The 23786-nt window shown below is 42.5% G+C and overlaps 1 protein-coding gene across 1 annotated transcript; it reads left to right on the forward strand.

Moving 5' to 3' along the window:
* LOC108786320 (protein NDNF-like) lies at window positions 1-23367 on the forward strand. Its single transcript, XM_018555580.1, has 4 exons — window positions 1-139; window positions 12761-12952; window positions 21017-21117; window positions 21956-23367. The coding sequence occupies exons 2-4, from the start codon at window positions 12792-12794 to the stop codon at window positions 23326-23328; spliced, it is 1635 nt and encodes a 544-aa protein (XP_018411082.1). The 5' UTR covers window positions 1-139; window positions 12761-12791; the 3' UTR covers window positions 23329-23367.
* Window positions 23368-23786: the final 419 nt, after the last annotated feature.

Raw genomic sequence — 23786 nt, forward strand, 5'->3', positions numbered from 1 at the left:
CAGACGGAACAGGTAAATAGCCCTCAATAGTACATGTAACCGACTTCAGACCTGGAGAATAAAGATCTATGGGACCAGAAGGAAGGGGATTGTAAGATTTTAAAGGACAAGGCTCACAGCATACTGCAAGTCTTCTCAGGTAATATGTATAGATATTGAATAAGTAGATTAATAACTGGGTTCTGAAGTGGGAGCAAGATATCAATTTAGATGTTTCTTGGGTGACAATAAGAGATTATTATAAAGTGAAGTGTGTGTTTTCTTTAACTTTCAACAAATGCTAAAAACATTTCGTGTTTAACTATATACAGTGATTAAGATTTATAGACTGATAGATATATGAATGGATAGATAGATAGATAGATAGATAGATAGATAGATAGATAGATAGATAGATAGATAGATAGATAGATAGATAGATAGATAGATAGATAGAGATAATTGATAGAGAGTTCAATAGATTGCTAAATACATTTCCCCCATATAAGTCCACTTTGCTGCCACTCACCATTTCTTTAAAAATACATGTCCGGGAAGGAGGGCAATGGAGTGTTTTTTCTCTTGGAGGTCAGGCATATTTTTATAACTTCTATTTCTCGGTTACTAATAATTTTTTTAGCATACTGGAAAAAATGAAATCAATAATTTGGAAGGTCATTCCTCCATTCACAATCATTACTACCTCTACAGGATGGATCTTGTTGCCAGGCTTTCTTTTATTGCTCAATCAACTTTTTCCCACTCCGCAACCACCCTGGTGTGAATGGGCTCTTAGTTCACACCATTTTCCGGACCACATCTGGAAGGCTGTGCATTGTGTTTTTGCCACATTTTTACAGCGATTTTGCCGCGTTTTAATACATTTTTTTTAGCTTAAAATGGTCTTACAGGTGTGTTCCATATTTTTCTGGTCTGGTCTGGAACGGACTGTGCTGGCGGGAACAGAGGCCAGAAATAGCATAGGGCTACATTGGAATGCTTTTTGGGTCCCAAAACAGTCTGGTCTGGTCTGGTCTGGAGGTAATCTGGAATGGGGTGTGAATGGGCCCTTAAGCTTTTTTTTTTGCACTATTTCAGGTGTTTTCAGTTTTTGCTTAACAAATTGAAAGCTGATTACTAGAAAGAGGAAATGCACATTGTGTGTGTTTTTAAAGAACAACTCCAGGATTTGTAAAAATGAACCCCTGTAGTGGGGCTACCTCAGCTCTGCAAGGCTTAACTGCTTGTTTGATATAGGTGGCTAAGGCTAGCTTCACACCTAGGCGATTGAGCTGGTGAGCAGTTGTTTGCATGACTGTGCTTTGAAAACATTGAGGTTTTCAATGCATAGAGATGTCTATGGGACCCAAACCGTGCGAAAACCGCCCGAAAATAGCTCCTGCACCTTTTTGCGTGACAGGCGATGTCGTCCACGCCACATACCGCAAAGGTGTGAACAGCCTCCATTGACTTCAATGCAAATCTGTGTTTTGCGCGATATCGTGCAGATAAATCGCCTAGGTTGACCAGTTGCCGCAATCTCTTCCCTCCGGGCTCCAACGGTCTAAGGACTCATGACTTCTTCATGTCTAATACAGGTCAATTACACATGAAGACACAGAGGGACATACCACAGCCGGAGTGGAGGGGGATAGGGGTCCAAGGACTGAGGATTGGATGAGTATTTCTTCTTTTTTCACCCTAGAGAAAATACAAGCACTTAACCCCTGTAGTGCTGGGGTAGCTCCACTGCAAGGGTTAATTATTACAAATCCTGGAGGTGTTCTTTAAAGAACTCCCAATGTCTATGGGATCAAAAACACTAAATTCTGACCCAAAAAGGCTCATGTATTTTTCAAACTACACATTGCTCAGGTGTGAAGAGCACTGCTGAAAATAATGGGATCCTTCATGTTGAGCATTGTGGTGACTTGCTAGACTTACTAGCTGAAGTTGAGATTTCCATAAATGAGCTCCTCAGTTCCTCAGGAGTCCACCATGTATTTCATTTATGCTATCAGTATGGACATAAACTAGTCATTAATGTTTTAGGTCATCCAACATTTAGGGCTACGTGAAAAGAAAGAAAGATATGGGCAAAAACATCAGGGACAATCCTTTGTCTGTGAGGGGCATGCAGTCTTTTCACCCGATAGCCCAACGTTTCTGGATTTTTCTCCACTTCTTTTAGCTCCTTCATCACCTGGTGAGTTTATGGAGGATAGCTAGCTTGAGAGTGGTTAGGTCATACCCGTACCTACCAAATGTCCCTCATTTTGAACCAAATCCCTCTGTTCTCTTTCCTCTTCAGTTGTCCCCCTTTTGGTCTAAAGTACTGATATCTATGAAAATGTTCTATCTAACAGCCAAAAATGTTATTCTGCACTAGGCCCTTCATTTTATCGCTTAATTATCTTGTGTGCTATCTTGAAAAGCTGGTATTAAGGAAAAGAAATGGTGGAAAAAAATAGTTCTGAGTTTAACCAATCATTTTTAGCATATACATTCTTAAAGAGGAAAAAAATTCATGACTACATGTCCAACTGACCTCTAAATTAGGAAATATCAATGGACGTTGCACGTCCTATGAATACATTAAATCTAGCAGTATATGGGTGTTGTAACCATAACAGAGATCTCCTCCAAAAGGTCTCCAAAAAATATAATAATTCAGCACACCAAAATTAAACATGTCCCCTTTCTCAAGTCAAATCCCACCTGTGACTGATATAATGTGCCTTGAGAAAGGCGACAAACTCCCCGAAACATTGTCTATTTACTTCCGCCCCTCACCTGGTGTCCTGGATCTGTAATACTGTGTGTAGTAACTAGGGATGCACCGATACCTACATTAGTATTTGTGTGAGTACTCATCACCAGGGAGCGTGAAGCTGGCTTCCAGGCCAATCAGGAAGCGGGGAGGGGGGCGGGTAATAACTCACCACCCGGTTTCCTGATTGGCTGGGAAGCCGGCTCCATTCTCCCTCGTCTCTTGGTGATCAATCGGGATGCCGGGCAGTGTGTATTGATTCACCGCCCGACTTCTTGATTGGTGAGGAAGCTGGCCAATCAGGAAGTTGGGCGGCGAGTTATTACCCGCCCCCTGGCCTCCGAATCCTGATTGCACAAAAAGCCAGCTCCATGCTTCCTCGTCACCTGGTGACGAGGGAGCATGGAGGCAGCTTCCCGGCTAATCAGGAAGACGGGTGGCGAGTCAGCACACGCCACCCAGGTTCCTGGCTAATCAGTAAGCTGGGCGGCGAGTCATTACACGCCTCCTGGCTGCCTTAATGGGACTTTCAGTATCCGTATACGGTATCGGCGAGTACCAAAAACAAATCGGTACTCAATAACAAAAAAACAGTATCGGTGCATCCCTAGTAGTAACTTTTTTGCTGCCTTTTTGTACTGGGACTCCCCCTTATCTACTATATGTAAAATATGACATGTACTATATACAACAGGAGTTGAGAATGAACTTATGTATTATTATACAGAATGTATACAGCGCCAACAGTTTGTGCAGCGCTTTACAATATAAGGAAGCCATTACAATCACAATACAATTCAGGACAAGATTGTAAGGAGGGCCCTGCCCATGAGGGCTCACAATCTAAAAATAGCATTTAGGATTTTGGTGTGATCTCCTGTGCAATGTGTACATCTACTTTGCATCTTTAAGGAAAAATATAAACTATTACAACTTTTAAAACCATTCCCTTTGGTCTGCTGACCTATTTAATTTATTTTACAACTGACTTCTACGCCCCAAAACTAGAGGCTGACTAGAGTAGACTTTAGCAGCAAGTTAGATGTACATAGGCAAATTCCTCAATCCACAAACATAAAACTTTTTTGTTTTAATTTTGCCAATTCTGATAAGCTCCTGAATATCACACATATACATTTATATAGACATAATTTTATATCAACTAATTTGTTTATATAAAACTAAGTAAACTAAACTAACCTAGTTTTATATAAACTTGTCCTTTTAGGTTACTGTCCCTTTAAGCAGACAGTGGGATGCACAGAAGTAATGTAGTAAGGGGGATATATTTACCTGGAATAAAAGGATTGTTTTACATGTGTTCGAAGAGAGATTTTGCTGCCGTAAGCTAATGTGAAACCTAAGAGACGGAGCATGTCAGCCCTTGCAGATGTCCCGCATACAACCAGCTCTAATGCTGTGTATGGAATTATATTGTAACAGTATCATTTTTTAAAAGAGTATCAAAAAGTCACCAATATTTGTCAGCGGTGAATTTACTAATAGATTCACTATTATGAAAAGATGTGTAAATAATCATATCTAAAGAAATGTACAGTTTTGTTTTGACTATTTTACATCATCCCGCTCCTATATTTCCAAAACCCAAGTATATGGTCATTTGGAAAGGTGCCGTCTCCAATCTTGCATGATGTGTGACACACTCTATCTTGTTAAATCTGAATCTTTTCTTCCTAATCTTAGGTGTCCTTCACACCTAGGCGTATTGCATATGCGCGTCTGTCGCACGTTTTTTTACCGCGATTCGCGGTAAAAAAGTTGCGCGACCGTCGCGCGTTTCCGAAGGCTACTTGGCTGTATCCCAATGGAAACGCGCAACAAAATGGCCCAAAGTAGTACCGGTACCGTTTCAGGCGTGGGCCGTTTTGTAGCGCGTTAGGGGCGGGCGGAAATACGCCAAGGTGGGAACGAGACCATTGAATACAATGGGATTTATTTTTTTGAGCGTTTTGTAGAGCGTTCGTCGAGCGTAGAACGCGCTACAAAACGTTCAGGTGTGAACGAGGGCTTACTGTCCCTGGCCTGTCCCATTCATTCCTTGGATTTCAGTTCTTTCAATCATGGAGGCTCAGCCTCACATGTGAGTGTTACCTAGGGTGGTCTGCATGCAAATACAGTCTACCTAGGATTGCCAACTCCTCTAGACTGGTATAAGCCCATCAAAGCAAGTTGATATTTGCATAATTCCTCCCAAGAGCCAGCCCACTTCTTGCATAATGGATAAGGGCTCTTGAGAGGAGTGATTGACCTGAGTTCCCCATTACTGTAACTGACACAACTCCCTCCCAACCCAATCAGTTGTCTACTTGTGGCAAGGGCATTTTCCACCCTTTTGTGATGTCTATCTTCCACCGTCACAAGAGATTGGGTCAGGAGGGGGTGTGTCAGTCACAGTTTGACACAGGTTTAGGAGAACTGGGTTCACATCAAGCTGTCTCTGATCACTACTTGAGAGGAGTACCGAGGCATGGTGCTGTGTTTTCTTCAGGAAGCTATGTACAGCAGACTGCCAGCCCCTCTCTCCCTCCATAGAAAAGCACTGGGTCTCATATAAGAAGTATCACTGGGTCTCATATAAGGCATAAAATGAAAATGGAAAGGTTTTATTTAAAAATGTATTTAGCATGTTGATGTAAGGATAAGGGAGGTACCGGGGGAAGTATTTTAAACTTTAGCTATAAAATTCTTAAATCTAACTTACTAGGAGCCTGTTGACCAATTTAAATTGCCATACAAGCCTATGCAAAATGCAAAACCTGCAAGAAGCAGGTTAAATGCAGGTCAGAAGGAGGTCAAATGTACATCTCAATGAATTGTAAATGATCTCAAAAGTGTCTCAACTGGTGTCAAACTGGTTCCATTGACACAAGCCTAAAGCCTGTCGACACAGGCCCTGGTAAAGTCCTGGTTAGAGCAGGTACCACAAGATATTTGCTATTCCCCGTATTAGACAGAAAACTCAACTTTTTTCTAGGGGACTCCAATAAAGCTATATTACTCACCTGATCTCGGCTCCCACAGTGGTCAGCACTTACTTCCTCTCCCCCTCCACTTTTGATGTTGGAATGTCCTTCAGTGTCCTCATGTCTTATGCTGGTCAATGGACCTGAATAAGACATGATGATGCCAGTGGTCTTTAAACTGCCAGAGCCCCGGGGAAAAGAGGTTGCAGGGACCAGTCTAGTAGACTGGATGGAGATGTCGGGAGCGGGAATCGGTTAGGTAAAACAGCTTTAAACGTGTCCCCTAGACATAAACAAGCACTTCACCCTTGCATTGCAGGGGTACCCCCACTGCAAGGGTAAGTTGTTTGTTTGCCTGGAGGTGGACTTTAAGTTTTCTCTTTGTTACTAGGAACTTGACTTTCCTTCTTTCTGGACATAGCCCTGACCATCTGCCTATACCCTGTCCAATAAGACTGCTTTCAAGGGGATGACAATTATGTAGGGCTTAGACCAGAGGTCACGTAACTCAGGCCTCATTATGGGACCCCTTGCAGGTTCCGGAATGTTGCATTTACTATGCGGCATGTCTAACTAACCCTAATAAAGGCAGTTTCCCTTTCGGAAGATTGCGATTTGCTGACAGTATTTCTCTTCAGTCTAATGTGGCGCCATTCTCCTATAGAGCACCCCACCACAGGGGACATTTCCAGTCTTATTTGGCGTGCGTTGGTGATATACATGTTGTTTAGGTTCCAGTCAGACCTGTGCACTGGAAAATCAAAGGGTAAATCTGACCTACAGCTAGGCAACTATCAATTAAAGAAAAGGCCATTAATAGCCTCTGTGATTCTTAGGACAGGTTTCCTACATTCCTTATATTTTCCTGTATTCCTATATTCAGAGTTATTCAGAGACACGAAACACCTTCGTGGTGGTGGAAAAGATCCGGGGAGTGTATAAAGTTTGAACCTCCGGTAATAAAACAATAATAAGAATATGATTGCCTGAGACTACCAGATGGTGTCTATCTCAAGTTATGCTGAGTGTCCTGAAATAATCACCTCAGAATTGCCAGCAGTAAGGAAAAAACTTTTATTGTATTGTATTTGGCAGTTGAAAGTATATCACAATACAGGAGCACAGATGATCCCACCTGGCTTTGTGTTTTACACAAACACTTCTTGAGATAATACTCCGCTCGGTATTTGCTCACCCGGGAGGCCAATAATTCTGGGCATATGCTGTACAGAGGGGCCTAAAGAGAACCTGTGCTTTACCTATGCTGAGCAAAGTAGCAGGTTCACTTAAATGTCAGTCCATGCAGCAGCATGTACTTCCCTAACCTTTGCTCCCCTTGTACTCCATTCCCTGCCTGGAGCGAGAAGAGGTCCGGCGCGAAGCTCCCAACTGTCCCCCATTTATGACCAAATCCCTCTGTCCCTCTTTCTACTTCAGTTATCCCTCTTTTTGGTTGGATGTATAAGGGCAAATTCACACCAGGTGCTGGCTGTCTTTTCCAGTGCAGTCCCAATGCAGTGACAATAAAATACTGTTTTCAAGGCGGTGGTGTGTGCTGAAGAAAGGTGGATCGGTGCATCTGCACTGTCATTGCCGTCTAGAGGTCTTAGCAATCTGTGATACTCTGCCATGCTTCTCACCCAGCTCACTAACGTCACCAGTTGCCTAAAGCTAAACAGGAGGCTCTTCTGGCTTGCATACCGCCGAGCTCCTAGCAACTAGTGACATTAGTGAGCTGGGCAAGACGCCAGACAGAGCTGGTGACAATGCGGCCGACAAATCCGCCTCTGTCACACACACCCCCGTGACAATTGCACCGGTGGAGTGTTTACAGCAGGACTTTTCTATTCACAGCTGCTGCTGTCCAACCGCCTCCCATACAGTGCGGACTCTGCAGGAAACGGGCATCTTAGCAGTGCTGGGGCTGAGAAGGCTGCATGGAGACAGAGCAGGCAAGCAGGGGCTGGGAGGGCTTGTATTCTTGTGAGTGTGCTTCTATTTTTAGTCCTGAGTCCAGTGCGTTACTAAGTCCTGAGTCCAATGCCTTACTAAGTCCTGAGCCAAGTGCGTTACTAAGTCCAGAGTCCAGTGCGTTACTAAGTCCTGAGCCCAGTGCGTTACTAAGTCCAGAGTCCAGTGCATTACTAAGTCCTGAATCCAGTGCATTACTAAGTGCAGAGTCCAGTGCGTTACTAAGTCTAGAATCCAGTGCGTTACTAAGTCCTGAGTCCAATGCCTTACTAAGTCCTTAGCCAAGTGCGTTACTAAGTCCTTAGCCAAGTGCGTTACTAAGTCCAGAGTCCAGTGTGTTACTAAGTCCAGAGTCCAGTGCCTTGCTAAGTCCAGAGTCCAGTGCCTTGCTAAGTCCAGAGTCCAGTGCCTTGCTAAGTCCAGAGTCCAGTGCGTTACTAAGTCCAGAGTCCAGTGCATTACTAAGTCAAGAGTCTAGTGCTCCGCTTAGGGTCTCCACAACATGGCAAATGTTACCAAGGGGTCCCAGACCACTGAACTAGAGGATTATCAGAGGTTCTTGACACTATTTTTAGTTTAAAAAATGAATGTGCCTGACAGGTTTGCTTTAATCCATCAAGACTGAAAGTGGGAATAATACATTTCCAGAGAGCTATCATGTGGGTGATTCTCCACCCACATCTACCCAAAAATATCCCCATCTACCCTAATAGACTGGAGTGAGGTGACTACTTAATTAATTTTTATAACATCGACTAGTTCACCTTTAATGAATACTCTTTTGCAAGTTGCGACAGGGCCACCGAGAGTGTAATGGCTCAGGGGTGGGGCTGGGAATTGGCAGGTTATCCCCTGTCACACCTGAGCATCAGAACAGATCACAAAACGCATACTCACAGCTAAGAGACTGAAAAAGCAAAATGTGCGCCTAGCAAAATTCTTCAACGTTCTTATCAGGAGACTTGTGTCACAATGCTGACTGATAGCACAGGCCTTTGATTATCAGTGGGTTGCTATGGCAACTGTAACCATAGCGGCACAACAGAAATTCGCATTCAAATTAAAATAATGCTATAATGACAAAACCATGCAAGAGCGTTTATAATCCTATCTGCAGCATGTTTGCAGACCACTATATTGTATATGTATTATATATATATATACAAATGCATACTGGGGGGATTTATCAAAACAGGAGCAGACAAAATCTTGAGCAGTTGCCCATGGCAACCAATCAACCTCTCTCTCATCAGTTTGTTCAGTTAAGATTTGAAAATAAAAGAGAGAAGCTGATTGGTTGCCATGCACAGCTGCACCAGATTTTGTCTGCTCCAATTTTGATAAATTCCCTTCACTGTATGTACACAAACACATGCACCACCCACACACTTGCATATTCATAACTATAAAAAATGGGATCAGTGGTGATTTTGTTTTTATTATTTCTCAAGATCCAGTTTGTATTACTTATGTGATGACAGCAGTACTCATTCTCACACATTCTATTATATTAGAATCAAAATTATAATATATGTGTAAATGACATGACATGGTATTGGCACATTATAGTGATGAAGAACCTGCCTTGCTCAAACATAGCTAGCAACTGCTGATTAGCTGGTTTCACTGGTTTGTCTTCCAAACCCTTACCACTTACTGGTTTGCCTTTTAATTCCATTACTACTTACTGGTTTGCCTTCTAACCCCTTACTACTTACTGGTTTGCTTTCTAATCCCTTACTACTTACTGGTTTGCTTTCTAATCCCTTACTACTTACTATAAACCCCCCCCCCCCCCTACTTACTGCTTTGCCTTCTAACCCCTTACTACTTACTGGTTTTCCTTCTAACCCCTTACTACTTACTGGTTTTCCTTCTAATCCCTTACTACTTACTGGTTTGCCTTCTAACCCCTTACTACTTACTGGTTTGCCTTCTAATCCCCTACTACTTAATGGTTTGCCTTCTAACCCCTTACTACTACTGGTTTGCTTTCTAACCCCTTACTAGTTACTGGTTTGCCTTCTAACCCCTTACTGGTTTGCCTCCAAACCTCTTACCACTTACTGGTTTGCCTTCTAACCCCTTACCACTTACTGTTTTGCCTTATAACCCCTTACCACTTACTGGTTTGCCTTATAACCCCTTACCACTTACTGGCTTACCCTTGGACCATGTAGATATCCTTATTGGTCTTTACTAATTTCAGTCACTGAGGATAAACATAGAAGTGGGGTAGAATCCAGTGATGCTGAAGTGAACTTGACTGTATACCTCCTTTAATGCACAAAACTCATATTGCTGGCTTTAAAATGTTTATCATAGCAACCAATGCTTATGCAGCAAGGTAGAAAGTGCAACTACACCCTTGGCTGCTTGTCTTCTGCATTATCCCTACATTGCGTTGGGCCCTATTCACACTAGCGAATGGGGCCGATCACAGGCGATTTTCTCACACGATCTGCTGCGGATGGGAAACACTGTACAATACAATGCCAGCTGCGATTACCTGCAATCACACCTGGATGCAAACAGTCTGCTTCAGTTAACAGAAGTGGTGTATTGAAGTGTGTAGCCAAAAGTTTTGTTTTGGATGCAGTGGGAAAAGGGATTAGATCACCTCTCTGGTTTTATTGCTCAGGGGATTCATCATGTGACCACTGGCACTGGAGCAGAAAGTAATGGGAAATCCAAACTTTTACAGCGGTCATTGGAACAGAAATATAGGGGAAAACTTTTAATGGGGACAACTGTTACAGTGGCAATTAAGAGGGGAATTGCCCTCACCTTGGAGAGATTGTCTCTAACTTCAGATTGTCTCTGTAGTACAGGTAAAGTAAGAGGAAATCTCCCCAATGGGATGCACAGTAAAAATGACCCAACACAGATTTTAATCATTCGGTACTCAATCTTAGTGAGACTAGGGTTCGGTAAATTATTCCTAAACCTTTCATGCCCCCAATGGTAAAAAAAAGTTTATAGTCATGCAATAAAAGTATGGGGATGCAAGAGAAGGGCTCCAAAATCATTGCTGTCAGTGGGATTGTGGCTCCCTGGGAAGAACAACAGCCCCTCAATTGATACTAATGAGAAGGCAGCTGCAGAATCCAGTACCTGATGGGAATTTGTGAGGGGTTATGCAATATGGCGTTTAAGTACAAAAAGAACCCTAATGTGGCCACACATAGGTGGGCGCATTGGAGCTAAGCCAGGGTGGCAATGTTTATGATCACACAAATAAAAATGATGACAGTGTATTTTATAAGACTTGGAAGGATCTTTGCATGTCAACCATGTTTGTAAAACAAGAGAGCTGTACACAACACAGCCACTAACAAGGGGCCTCTGAATCTGGACCAATGTCACCAAGCTCACCTGTCACCATTACCGGTCCTCCTGGGCTGCCACAGACCACACAACCTCTGCCGTCATGAATTAATAAGGGCACACGGCCGAGCAGTGAGGGAGCGCACAAATAATAATGACCTGCTGTCTGAGGTGCAGGGAGGCCCCCTGTCTTACCTTGTTCTCATGGTTTATCAGCACTTCATTGTTCTCATCCTCCTTCAAGTCATTCTGCACCAGTAAAGAATTAAAGGCTAACTTGACCATGTCTGCTCAGAGCCCCAGGTACAGGTAGAGCAGCTGCAGGCAAGCAGAGATTTGTGTGCAGAGCTTGGCCCAGCAGGAGGGAGGCTACGGCCTGGTAGTAGAGGACTGACTTACTCTATCTGAATTAAAACAAATACATTTGCCTATAGGTACACTTTGAGCTTATGGAATGAGATGAACTGTGTGGAGAAGTTGGACATTATATATTGTTACATAGTTACATAGTATTTGAGGTTGAATAAAAACACAGGTCCATCAAGTTCAACCTTTGTTCTTGGACGAAGCCTGTGCAGACTGCTGAAAGCTAGAACAAGCTAGTAATGATATCTGCAGCCAGCATCACATCTAAAACAGAGACACTAAATATTTAAAGCACTCCACCCGAAAGGTATTGTTGTCATAGGCCTGGCAAGAGGAAATATTTTTGTAAATTTTTTGCCGTCTTTCCTCCCCTTGGGGGATTTTACCTTACTTCCTGTTCCCATGACATCAGTAAAAGAAATAATAAGAACGGCTGTAGCAAGGACAGAAGAACAGATACAGGAACAACAGGTCTTTTTTATTTTACTGCAAAAAATGTTTTGCTGCAGTCCATGTCTCTACTAGAGAGATTTTTCCTTCCTCATGACCTTACAGGAAGTGAGGATAAATATGCCAGGCCAGAATGAGAGGTTCTTTCTTCAGGTGCTCATGTCACTGTCTGAGTGACATGGACTCTTCCTATTGACTTCACATGACAGAAGCCTCTCAAGCTGTAGAAGACTGCAGCAATGGGAAGACTTAATGAAGAGGGGTGGCAACAAGACCAGTTGGCGGTGGGTCATAACTGCAGTGTTGGATCACTGGTCTCCACTCCTGGAAGAGACGCCGGAAAGGGGTATGGATGATTGACAAAGGTGAGTAAAAACAACTTTGAAAGTTTTCTTTCTTTTTGTAAAGGTTGTGAATGGATGGGAGCATGGTGGGTGGGAGGGATCGGGAAATACAGAGTTTGCCCAGAGATTAATTTACTAGCATTATCCAATCAAAGCTCATCTTTTACCAACTAACGTAAGCTGCTGAAAATAAACATTCCGACTGGCAGCCCTGAATCACAGCACATTGATACCCTTGCGATATGTTGCCATTTTTACTGATTTTGTGATAGCATTATGTGGCTGGGTATAGAATCAATGACCAAACACAGTGCATCTATACGGCATTCATAAACTATGGCCAGGGGCAATCCTGCAATGAGAGTTCTTCCATTTTAGTGTATGCATTATATATGACCTGCCTTTCCATGTTATTCTCCTATACAACACTGTCTATTCTAGTAGCTGACATATATAAATCAGCCCATCCCAGAACATATTACAATCCTTCTATAGATCCTTCTATAGATGGTACATAAAGAGTTGTTCAACAAAAGCCCATTGCTAACAGATGTCAATTTTCATTATAGGGAACACTGGCACGGATAACACGAGGAGACCATGGATAAGATTGCTATGTTGCTCCTTTATCTGTCATCCCATAGTCTTCCCAGTCTGGCGGCCCTATTACCCCCAGACTCTAATTACATAACGGATATCTGGAGGAATCTTCCAATTGGGCACAAGGTGGATGGATTTTTGTCTGTGGATATGCCCATCAGGTAAGATCTGGATACATTTACTCTGCTATTACAAGAACTGAAGGGGATATACCAGTTCTAGGCTTAGCGGGTTAACTGCAGAAACTAGACACAGAAGAAAGTTTATTGCATGACTACACAGTGATTACAGAAGTTCAAACAAGTGATCCATCACATCTGACAGTGTTTGTAAACTGATAAAGAGATGTTTCATGGCTCAACAGGTATGTATGAATGACTGTATAAAATCTACAGACACAGACCATTGAACCCCAACATGACCTGACTGCTAGACATAACCATAAAGGTGCCCACAGGCATTTAAAAAACCGGAGATGACATACAACTGCTGTTCCTGAGATCCCCGTTTGAAGATGCTAGTTGCCTGACTTTTATGTTGATCCAAAGGCTTTGCTAATTTTGAATTTGCTCACCTGGAACAAGAATGCAGACCAGGGTTTCTGACTTTCCTGGGACTTCACTAGCTGCATGCTGCTTTTGAGTCAGTAAATGACCAGGCAACTAGCATTTTTAGAAGGAGGTGAGACAGGGCAGGCTCCATATTTTGTCCACTACAGTTTTAGTTTAAAGTATATTTTCACTTCTGCAGCCAAATTGGTAAAATACAAACTTTATTTTGTTACATGTTTCCATTTATGTAGCATAACTTAAAAATATATTTACAAATTGCCACTTATATTTTCACTCGCTCTTTTGTGAAAACAGGACATTTTTCCGTTCCAAGTAATGTGGAGAGGGACCGAGGAGTGAGGGCCGGTGCACACCTGGGCGATCCATGACCGCGCGCCAAGCGTGCACGATACCGCACCGTTTCATGGAGTGGCCCATCACCGATGATTGCGCTGTGGGTGGCATTATTTTCTAATGGCATCCCAGTCGCGCCAAGCGTATTGCGCAGTTTTCCACCGGGATTCCGCCCGTGCATCCGAACACACAGCCAAAACAAAAATCAATGGTGCCGCGTGGCAATCGCTGTCTGCAATTGTGCATGACGCGTGTCCCGGATTGCTCAAGTCTGCCCTGGCCCTTAGTGTTTACAATAATCAACACTGTCTGTACTATGCTGGCAGATCCTATTCTTAGTCGTGTACTAAGGCTTGGGTTTTGCATTGTATGTTAATAATAGGAGTCTATCCCCACTTTGTCCCTCCATTTTCAAGTTGTGCAGAGTAGCTTGCAGTCTGCCCAAAGGACTGTTACAAAGAAACATCTAAAAAAGTAAGAAGTATTAAAAATATATATTTTTAGCTATGCTGTGGAAATGCAAACACATTGCAAACATATAGGGGTTAATTTATAAATATTCCACACAGCATATAGCTGGGGAGATGCCGTTTGTACAGCACTAGCACCTACATGGTGCCCTTAGGAAAATCCAGTGCTCCTCGGCGCCATCTAGTGGTGCTAGTGGTGTTCAAACAGCATACGCCCTGCTGTATGCTGGATGGAACATCTATAATCAGCCTAATGGTGTTCTTTTTAAAAACAAATTTGTTTGTAAAAGTGGAAATAAGTGGAACTAAATTTTGAAATTAAGCAACTGCTATGAGATCAATATTTTAGGTAAAAGAGACTCTAAATATCTCTTCTGCCCTAAAATCTTCCCCCCTGCTAACACGTTTTTGTGAATTGTACACTGACAGCTACACATGCACAGCTCAGGTAGGTGCCAGGATGAATGAACTTCCATGTGCATGAGTTAAGTCATCACAACCCCACCAATCAAGACGGCCAAAGACTCCTGAACCTAGAAGGCTGGGAGAAGATGAAAGCTCTGGTTATGAGAGAGTTTGCAAATGTTGTAGCTCTAAGGAGTGGCACTTTACATTGTACGGCTGCCATAATGTGCAAATATGCTGTGCATGCTTGCTCATTATGGCTAAAGCTTTGGTGAAGCTGAAAAATGATTCAGCTTTAAGGTTTCGGTGGGCACTATAGGGCTATTTTGACTTGCCATGGACATTTAAAGGGCAACCTGTACAGAGAAAAATATTTAGGCTGCCATTGTTGACTTCTACTTCTGAAAATGTTAATCGTCTGGCTTCCATGCTGATCTGCTGGCATTTTTACTTTCTGATCCACTGACCTGGAAGTAGGCAGATCTGGAGGAGTGACTGACTCTGACTTTCTAATCTGCATGTTTGTTCCAGGTCAGTGGCACAGAAAGACAGCCGAACAGACAGACCTAGCATTTTCAGGCATAGCTGAGCATTGGCAATCTCTGTATTTCTCCCAGTATAGGTTTGTCGTAAACATTGTTATAGGGATCTGATCACTCAACAAAGGAGCCCCAATGATCAAGAATGGAAAGGAAGAATTCTCCTCTGTGTTACCCACTAAGCACCCAGTATGAGTCTTCTTTGCTATTTTTGGGCCTGTGTGCAGCAGCCCTGGCTGAAGAGGTAATTTATTACATTAGAAGGAAGCAGAGAGATTCATTTAAGAAAAAACTTCAGGGGGTTTACCTGAAATAAACTCCCCTGAGTCAGGATTATTGTGCCATCTGTGTTTTACTTAAATGCATTGATCTCAGAAGTCATACTTGTCTTTTGTCCTTACATCACCTTTCACTGGGAAGGGTGAATGGAATGACTAATATGGCTATTATATGTCTGTCCCTACAGTGATAGCGCAGACAGCTATAGGCTGATCACTGTATTACTCACTGCTCCTCGCCATGCTTTGGAATTCACACAGTGTCTGCACAGTCCTGTCTGGCAGGGCAAAAGACCTGATTTTTTCTCTCTGCTGCAGTTAAGTAATACAGGTCTCCTCCTCACCCCCACCCTGGTACTGGACAGTGAATGAGAAGTAGCCCAATGCGTTACTCTATGCCTTTGCCCTCTCCGCCTATCAGCCCGGGAAACGGACGTGCGTCTGTTTATATCCTTTTACCTCTGATTTGTCATGTTTAGGTACAGAAAAAGTAACCTTCTTCCATTTTTTTTCTGGACCTAGACAGAGCTGGAGGTAATCAGATGTAAGCAGACGCACATCCGTTTACATCTGTCAGTCCATAAATTAACATTGAGCTTCCAATCAGCTCCACCTTAAAAACTGTCAGGCGGATCTTATCAGAATGGTCATGTGGAAGGAGTCTTAAACATTTATTTCACATTCAGCACTTATTGAATTGTGTTGTCAGTCAAGCAATGGAGGGGCCAAGGGGTGCACCATAAGGCAACAGTTGCTCTTAATCTGGCCCTGGGGTCAGTGAATTGAATGTGGAAAGACCTAGGCAGGTAGTATTTTCAGGAGAGCAGCAGTTGCAGCCTCCATATTTTACTCAGGTCTGTACCGACACTGGAGCTTGAGCATTTCTTGCTTGGCTGTATGCCAGCCAGTGGTGAGACCAGTAAACCACACACTAGAAAGATGTATGGCTATATATACACTGAGTGGCCAGATTATTATGACCACCCCATCAGTACTTCGTTGGGCCACAAGATGACTCCACGAGATGACTTCGTTGGGCCGCCTCGTGACTCCACGAGATGTTGAAAGGTGATGCAAGGAATCTGACACTGCACTGTTGCCCTTCTGTTGTCTTGTACCAGTCTTGCCACTCTCCGTTCTGCCCTAACATTGACTAGTCGCTGACGGCCACAATTCGCACGTTCAGACCCAGATTTTCGGCTGACAGTCCAGTCTTTAAACACTTTAACAACAGCTGCTCTTGAACATTTAACGAATTCTGCTGTTTTGCTGATACTCGCTCCATAGCTCAGAGCGCCAACAATCATCCCATGTTCTGTTAAATCGCATTGTTTACCCATATCTTCAGAAAAAAATCACTTCTACATAACAGGCAGGGTAAACTGACCCACAGTTGCCCATGCAAAGGCTGAGTGTTCCGTTTTAGGCTGACTTTATATTTAAAGATTAAGTGTACTGTAGAGCCCCTTAGACTTTTATGAGGCTCTTTTGGGCAGCCAGCATTGAGAGGGGTTCATCTATAAACAAACATAAGAGGCATGCATCTGCGTTGAAGGAGTGTGGGCTCTGTAATGTGAGCAAATGGGGGCAGAGAGAAGAGTACTTTCTCTGAAAATATTCTTTAACCACCAAGTACAGTATATAAAGAAAAGCATGCAAGTCCCTGGTGCTGTGCCCCATGATACACATAGGAATCATGTTTGTCTGTGATAAGTTCACTGTTAGGACAAAGTTTACTCACGTGTTCCTAGTAACCTACTGCAAACAAATAGGTGAAAAATAGCCAAGTCACCGTTTTCTGGCCAACACCGCAACACGCCCAGAGGTGTAACAAAAAGCCACAAGGCTCTGCTTCAGGAATTAAAGGGAGTGTATATGTACATATTTTCTTTATTATGGTCAGGGCATATCTAAAAAATGTTTTTTATTAGGTAACTCTTCAGCCAATTTGTCTTTTACATTTCACATAGAAACCCGAAGAACTAGAGCTTCTTATAGTTGTGTATTGCTGTCTGTGTTCCCATTAGAGATATTTTCACACACTTCCAGTCTTAGTAATGAGAGTCCAGGGGACACAAAGTGGTCGGAAATCTCATTCAAAGACAGCAACAACATCGTGCTTTTTGTCAGTTTGATATTTTTTTTCTCTGCCTTCCTGTTAGAGTGACATCCACCCCCCTCATTTCTTGTCTAGAGGTTGCAGGTATAAAACATTAGAGGAATCACCACATTGATGTTACAACCAGTGGTAAAGTTCCCCACTCTAGTAAAGTAAACATTTTGGGTGGGCGTTGGATTGAGTGATTGAGGAAGAGTGATGGGCAGTCTTCTCTACTATTCTCCTTGTGTGCCAGCCTTGGGACTTTAGGCACTTTTCACATTAACTAGTATCCCCTAGTTGTCAAAGTCATGCTTTCTATAGATATCAATAGCTCACGCTAACATTTTCACATATCTTGCCAGCAACAGGCACTAAAAAGAACAGTGAAAATACTCACCTGTTTGCACAGGCTGCTCCCTCTGCTGATAGAAATGCTGCACAATGGCACTTGCCACTGGAAGAGCAACACCACTTGTGTAGGTAAGCTAGTATTCCTCTGCACTGCCCTGTCCTGCCTAGCGATCCTGTTGCCAGTGGCAGGATTATAAGTTTGACATGGCCTTACTCTTTAGAGAATTGAGTGAGCGCGCTGCTGGTAAATAAAGTAGTAATCACAGCTGGGTACCCTGACCCCATTGGTTAGCAGCTGCTGCCCCCTCTCCATTTGTCCCTCTTGTTTCTTTATTCATATAGTCCTTACATTGTTTTCAAGGCTTACAATTTAACCTGGCCATACACATTACATTCTGATTGTGGGCCTAAACTACCCCCCAATGCTTCACTGTTGGTCTGTTAATGTGATGGGCGGGCTTGCTGACCTGTAGTATGGAGTGGTTGGGGTTTGAGCTAAATTGCTAAAGAAAGAGTTATATACCAGAGTATGCCCGGTATTGAGCTCCTGGGGTGCTCAATATGATTACTAAGCTATGCGCAGGTACCTATGACTGCCTTCAGAAATATGTCGGAATCAGTTCAAATAAATAGCAATACAGGTACACTTTTAAAGTCAGGAAATCAACTGTGTCTAATACAATGTTTCCTCTACCAACACCACGTTTACATGATATCTTGCATAATATAAAGCACAAGGGCGCTTTATATTGAGAGTATTGAATGATCCTTCCATACATTTAATCAGCTTGAAATCTTTAGGCAGAATGTACCATTTCCTTCTCTACTCACCTTTTTGGTATTCCACTGTACCTTTACCAGCTTTCATTCTTCTCAATGTTAAACTGTCCATTTGTGTGACCCCTTCTCTCCCACTTGACTGTCATCTTTAGTTTGGCACTGCCTATCGGTAATGTCTCTTCTCTCACCTGTCTGTTTTCTTTTATGCCGCTATTACTGCTCTATGCAGCATGGTGCCTCCTCTAACTCTCTGCTCCTTTTCCCAATAGTGTCTTCCTGTTCTGTTGCCTGTGCTCCTTTCTCCAGTGTTGTTACTGTTTTCCGTTCTGCACCCCTGCTCCTTCTTCTCAATGTCACCTGTGTCTTCCTCTTCTGTGCCATCTGATTCTTTGCCCCACTATAGTCAGAAGAGATAGACACACTGATGTCATTGATGAGAAGGATCAGAGGTTACAGAAGAAACAGAGAGCACTTCAATGTCCTCTGTTTCTTCTCCATATTGACATCATCAATGTTTTTTCTGTCCTCTTTTCTGTTCCACATTGTCTATATATACCTATTCTGTGCCCTCTGTTCTTTCTGTCCTGAGCTCTCAGTTACTTCAATTCATCCCTTAGCCACTCTGGTTTTTCTATACCTACTGTCATTCATTGCTTTCCACTTTAATTTCCTTTCATACATGATGCTGCTGCAGGCATCGGACACTTACCACTTTTAATTCAAGGTTTAGCCCTCTACAGTTTCTCTCTGGCAGCCCCTGACTACCATGGAAGACAGACTTCTGAGCATAAGTGAAATGTGAAATGTCATTAATGTTAAGCCCTTCTACTTGCAACTAATACATGCTACTTGTGGTTCAGCATGTTCTGGTTGGTGTAGAAAGTAGTCTCTCCACTTCACGTAGGCAGAGAAAGTGTACAAAATGTTTCTGCTCACAAGCGGGTTCAAGAAGAAAGGCTTAGGTAAGCAGGGCATTTATTTGGATGCTGTTAACTACCCTTAGGGTGTTCCCAGTGTGGCCTGCTCTCTCTCCGATTGGTTGATTTTGCTTGTCAAGTGTCTGGGGAAGTATGGCACTGGGAGTCATTGGATGTGCCTCCTCCATGGAGTTGATGTAAATCCTCCATGTGGCATAAAATAAGTGTTGCTGAAGAAGTTCAAATCATAATGTGAGACCGTTCATGCACTTTAAGCCAAACAAAAATGCATAACTCTATAGTCTGATAATGTGGCAAAACAGGTACGACTTGTATGTCCACACTCATCACGCATCATTTCAATCTTATTTTGGTAGCTGTATACAAATTCAAATGTTTATCTGAAATTGCATATCGCACTGGGACATCACATTTGAGTAGCAGCAGAAGAGAACGTAGAGGCCATGATTTTGTTACAATGGCAATGGAGCTTCCTTCTCACCAAGCTAGGAACATGGTGCGGAGACTTGCAGGGTGACAAGTTGCATCTGAGTTTAGTAGATGGGAGCGTGCCATGCAGCCAAGCTTCACATTCCCCCAGCCCGGGAAAGTATGGCACTAGGAGTCGTTGGGGGTTCCTCTTCTTTTGAACTAATTTAAATCCTTTATGTATCATAAGGCAAGTATTGATGAAAAACTTCAACTTCACATTGAAACAAACTATTTTGCCACTGTTCAATAATATTGAGTAAAGTTTTTGTTATATTGATGTTGTGTGGACATTGATCACTCCTATACACCATAAAAGATAACCTGGCCGGTGGGGAATGTGAGTAATCCAGAAGGGGAAGGAGGTTGGCATTGGCTGCAGAAAGCTAGAGAGTGCATTGGTGCTCAGAAATTCCCCTACAAAAAGAGAGAGCAGTGGGGGCAAAAGGCCCATAGACACAGAGAGAAAAGAGCTGGGAAATCGAGTATCCATGCTGGAGGTATAATGTTAGGCAGTACTCATTCTGTGGCCTAGTAAGAGCATACCCCAGCCAAATTAAGCTTACAGAGATGGGTACACCAAGAAGGGAGTGTGGTCCAGGAGTTGGGAAACTCATTGTTGAGGCTGCTGTGAGGGGTGCTTATTGAACAGCATCATGAATGTTATCCCACCCTGCTGTTGCATGGTTTCCAATAGAAAAGGCTTTCCTTCTACTGCACTGCTGCCCTCACAATAAGCACGAGTTATATGACATTGTGCATTCGGTCTGTCCCTTTAGACAGGGTTTTTCTGCCTTCTCTGTCCCACCTTTCAACCCCAAAAATCATTTTAGCATTGGCAGAAATATACATATGGCAGAATTAGGCCTATATATATCTATATTGGTTTTTTTTGTGTTTTTTCTGGGAGGGAAACTGTCCAATGTGTATTTTAAGCTTTAACAGTGATGTTTGGTGCTATTTTCAGTTCGGGGTATGTCTTCTCCACAGATATTATTTTAACGTGAACAGGAGTCTGAGTGCAGTGACTATAAGAGTAACGCCTTGTGAATCGCCAATCCTGTGGACACTGTCTTTTCTAACTGCTCATGGTATGAAGATAATCATTATAGCTTGTCATATGCTGTAAATAATGTAATAGAAGACTGTAGAAAAGAGAAAACTTTATTTTATGGTGTGTTAAGGAGCAGCAAGATTTACACAAAAAGGCAGATCAAGCACTTTGATCAAGTGATGGAAAGCATTTTCTGGCCAAAGGGAAGGGACACGGTGCCTACACATAGTGTATACCTTAAATCCATGCCAGTATTGACAGTATGTCTTGATATTGATCTTCAGCACACAATTTTGCTAGGTTGATGGGCGCATGATTTTAAATAAAGTGTATTTCAGCTACATCTCCTATCACAAATACTTGAACTTTTAATTCATTATAGTCTTATAATATTGCAAAAATAGCACAACGTGAATGTCAACACTCTGGAAAATGTCAATCTTATTCTTGTAGCTGTATACAAATTCAAGGGGTTATAGAAAATTGCACACAGCATTGGGACATCACTTTTGAGTAGCAGAAGAAGAGGAGGAAGTGGCCATGGCTTTGTTACCATGGCACTGGAGCTTCCTTCTCAGAAAGCCAGCTTTTCTGGTGTGTTATGGGTTTGTCACATGTTCAGATTTATAAACCTGGTTCCCTCAAAAGACACTTACAAACTGAAATAGGGACACCGTTGGGTTCCTATAAACATATATATATATATATCAAAATTTTCAAAACTCCTCAGTGCCATCTAAGGGTGTTAGTGCTGTGTGAATGGCATCTGCCCAATGTACAACTTTTGTAAATGAACCCCCAAATGTTGTATGTGTAAAGTCGTTCCACCAAGTGATCATACATCCATTTTTTGATTCTTTGTGTTTTTTTTAAAGGATCTCTTGAGCAATGGGGTTCTCATCAGAAATATCGGCACAGGACTTCTCAGACATTGTTTTCATTTGAAGGAAATGGGGAGGAGACAGTCTCTACAGCGGTGACTTCAGGTGGTTTTTTCTATCTTGATATAATTTCACTTGAGTCTGACACCAGCTTCCAAGTCTTTGTCTGGAACAATCAAGATGACATTCCTCCATGGCCACAGCTTCCCTCCGATCCACGTGTCGATGTTTTGTCTGCACAAGATGATACTGTCAAGCTGTCATGGAAGCCCAGCTTAGGGCCTGCTGAAGCTAACTTTGAGTATTGTGTATTCATAAATAAAAAACATAACTTTAAGACACTTTGTGCTACTCAGTTGAACACAATGAAAGATGTGGAAGGTCACCAGGACACTGAAGATGACATGACCCTAAATGTAATTACAGAGAGCTTAAAAAATAAGATTAATGCTTACCCCAAACCCTCTAAGAGTTTGAAGATTCCAGGGGTGGTTGAGCATGAAACTAATGAATTTTGGTCTTCTCAGAGCCTGTCCGGAAGTCAAAGGGTATGTGTTGGGCCAAGGACCAATGCTACAATCCATGGTTTAAAGCCTAAAAGTCTTTACTACTTTGATGTGTTTGCACTGAGCCGAAAGCGTGGTACTAGTGTGGCTTACACGGGAACTTTTGCTGAAACTAAACCAAAACACAAATCACAAGTGCCTAAGCTCCCCAATGATGAAATGGTGGACATATTTCTGAAAAGCAAAGGTATAAAAGTCATAGCTGTTGACCCACCCTCCTATGGATTCAAATGGCTTTTTGTCCATTCCTGCCTTCATAAAGTACATATTCAGATCATGTTAAATGGACAAGTCCAGCTGTCTCAAAGTCTTCAAGGAGCTCAAAATTTTAAGCTAGGTGGGAATTCAAAGGGCAACTTTATAATTAGCTTGAAATCAAGTAAAGGAGGTCTAGGTTTGGTAAAGCTCTTTACTACCAACATACACAACAACCTCCCATTTCCCAGCCTTCCCTCTGCCATTAATTTTTCTGCTTCAAAAAGATCATGTTCCTCTGCCACACTCACCTGGACCAGCAATGGATATGAAAACAAATACTGTATTTATGCCAGACGCATAGAGCAGAATTTGGACCTAAGACTTATCCAGAAACACCAGAATGGGTGCCTAAGCACTAGCTACCGAGCTCCAGCCGAGAGAGTACTTTGCCGAAAAGTTGGAAGTAAGACTCTTATAGAAGAACACATCACAGATCTAAAACCTGGAAAATCCTATCTTTTCGACTTGTACTTCATAGGTCACAACAACACCACAATAAAGTTTCCAAGCCGAGCGGTAAAGACTCAGGAATCGTGTACCTGAAAGTATCCCCTCAATTTAAGGACATCTGGACTCATGGTATGCTTCGAAGCTACATTTAGAAGGTACCATAAGTATGTTGCAGGAAATTGCACACTCCCTGGCATTCAGTAGGAAAACGATGGCTTATTGCAGATCCTTTCTACAATATAGTGTTTTAGGAGAAGGCAACCAGTTAATTTCTAAAATGCTCACATACACTATAAATATAAGTGCTATAACAAAAATGGCTTTGTGGTGGGTTCTGCTAATAAAAATCAACATGACATATTTCGGTTCTTTAAGCTATATATATATAGTCAGTCTTGATATTTGTTTATGGCACATTGACAAGGGGGTCTATAAGGCCCAAAAATGCTGTTTTGTGACCTGTTTCCATAATGCGTACTATGCTTTTAAGTGCAGCCTTTGCGTTATCCGGAGTTTTTACACTTTACAGATGTTTATGTCATCTTCTGGTA

The sequence above is a fragment of the Nanorana parkeri genome, unplaced genomic scaffold, assembly GCF_000935625.1.
Source record: "Nanorana parkeri isolate BGI_ZX_2015 unplaced genomic scaffold, ASM93562v1 scaffold203, whole genome shotgun sequence".
NCBI classification, from domain to species: domain Eukaryota; kingdom Metazoa; phylum Chordata; class Amphibia; order Anura; family Dicroglossidae; genus Nanorana; species Nanorana parkeri.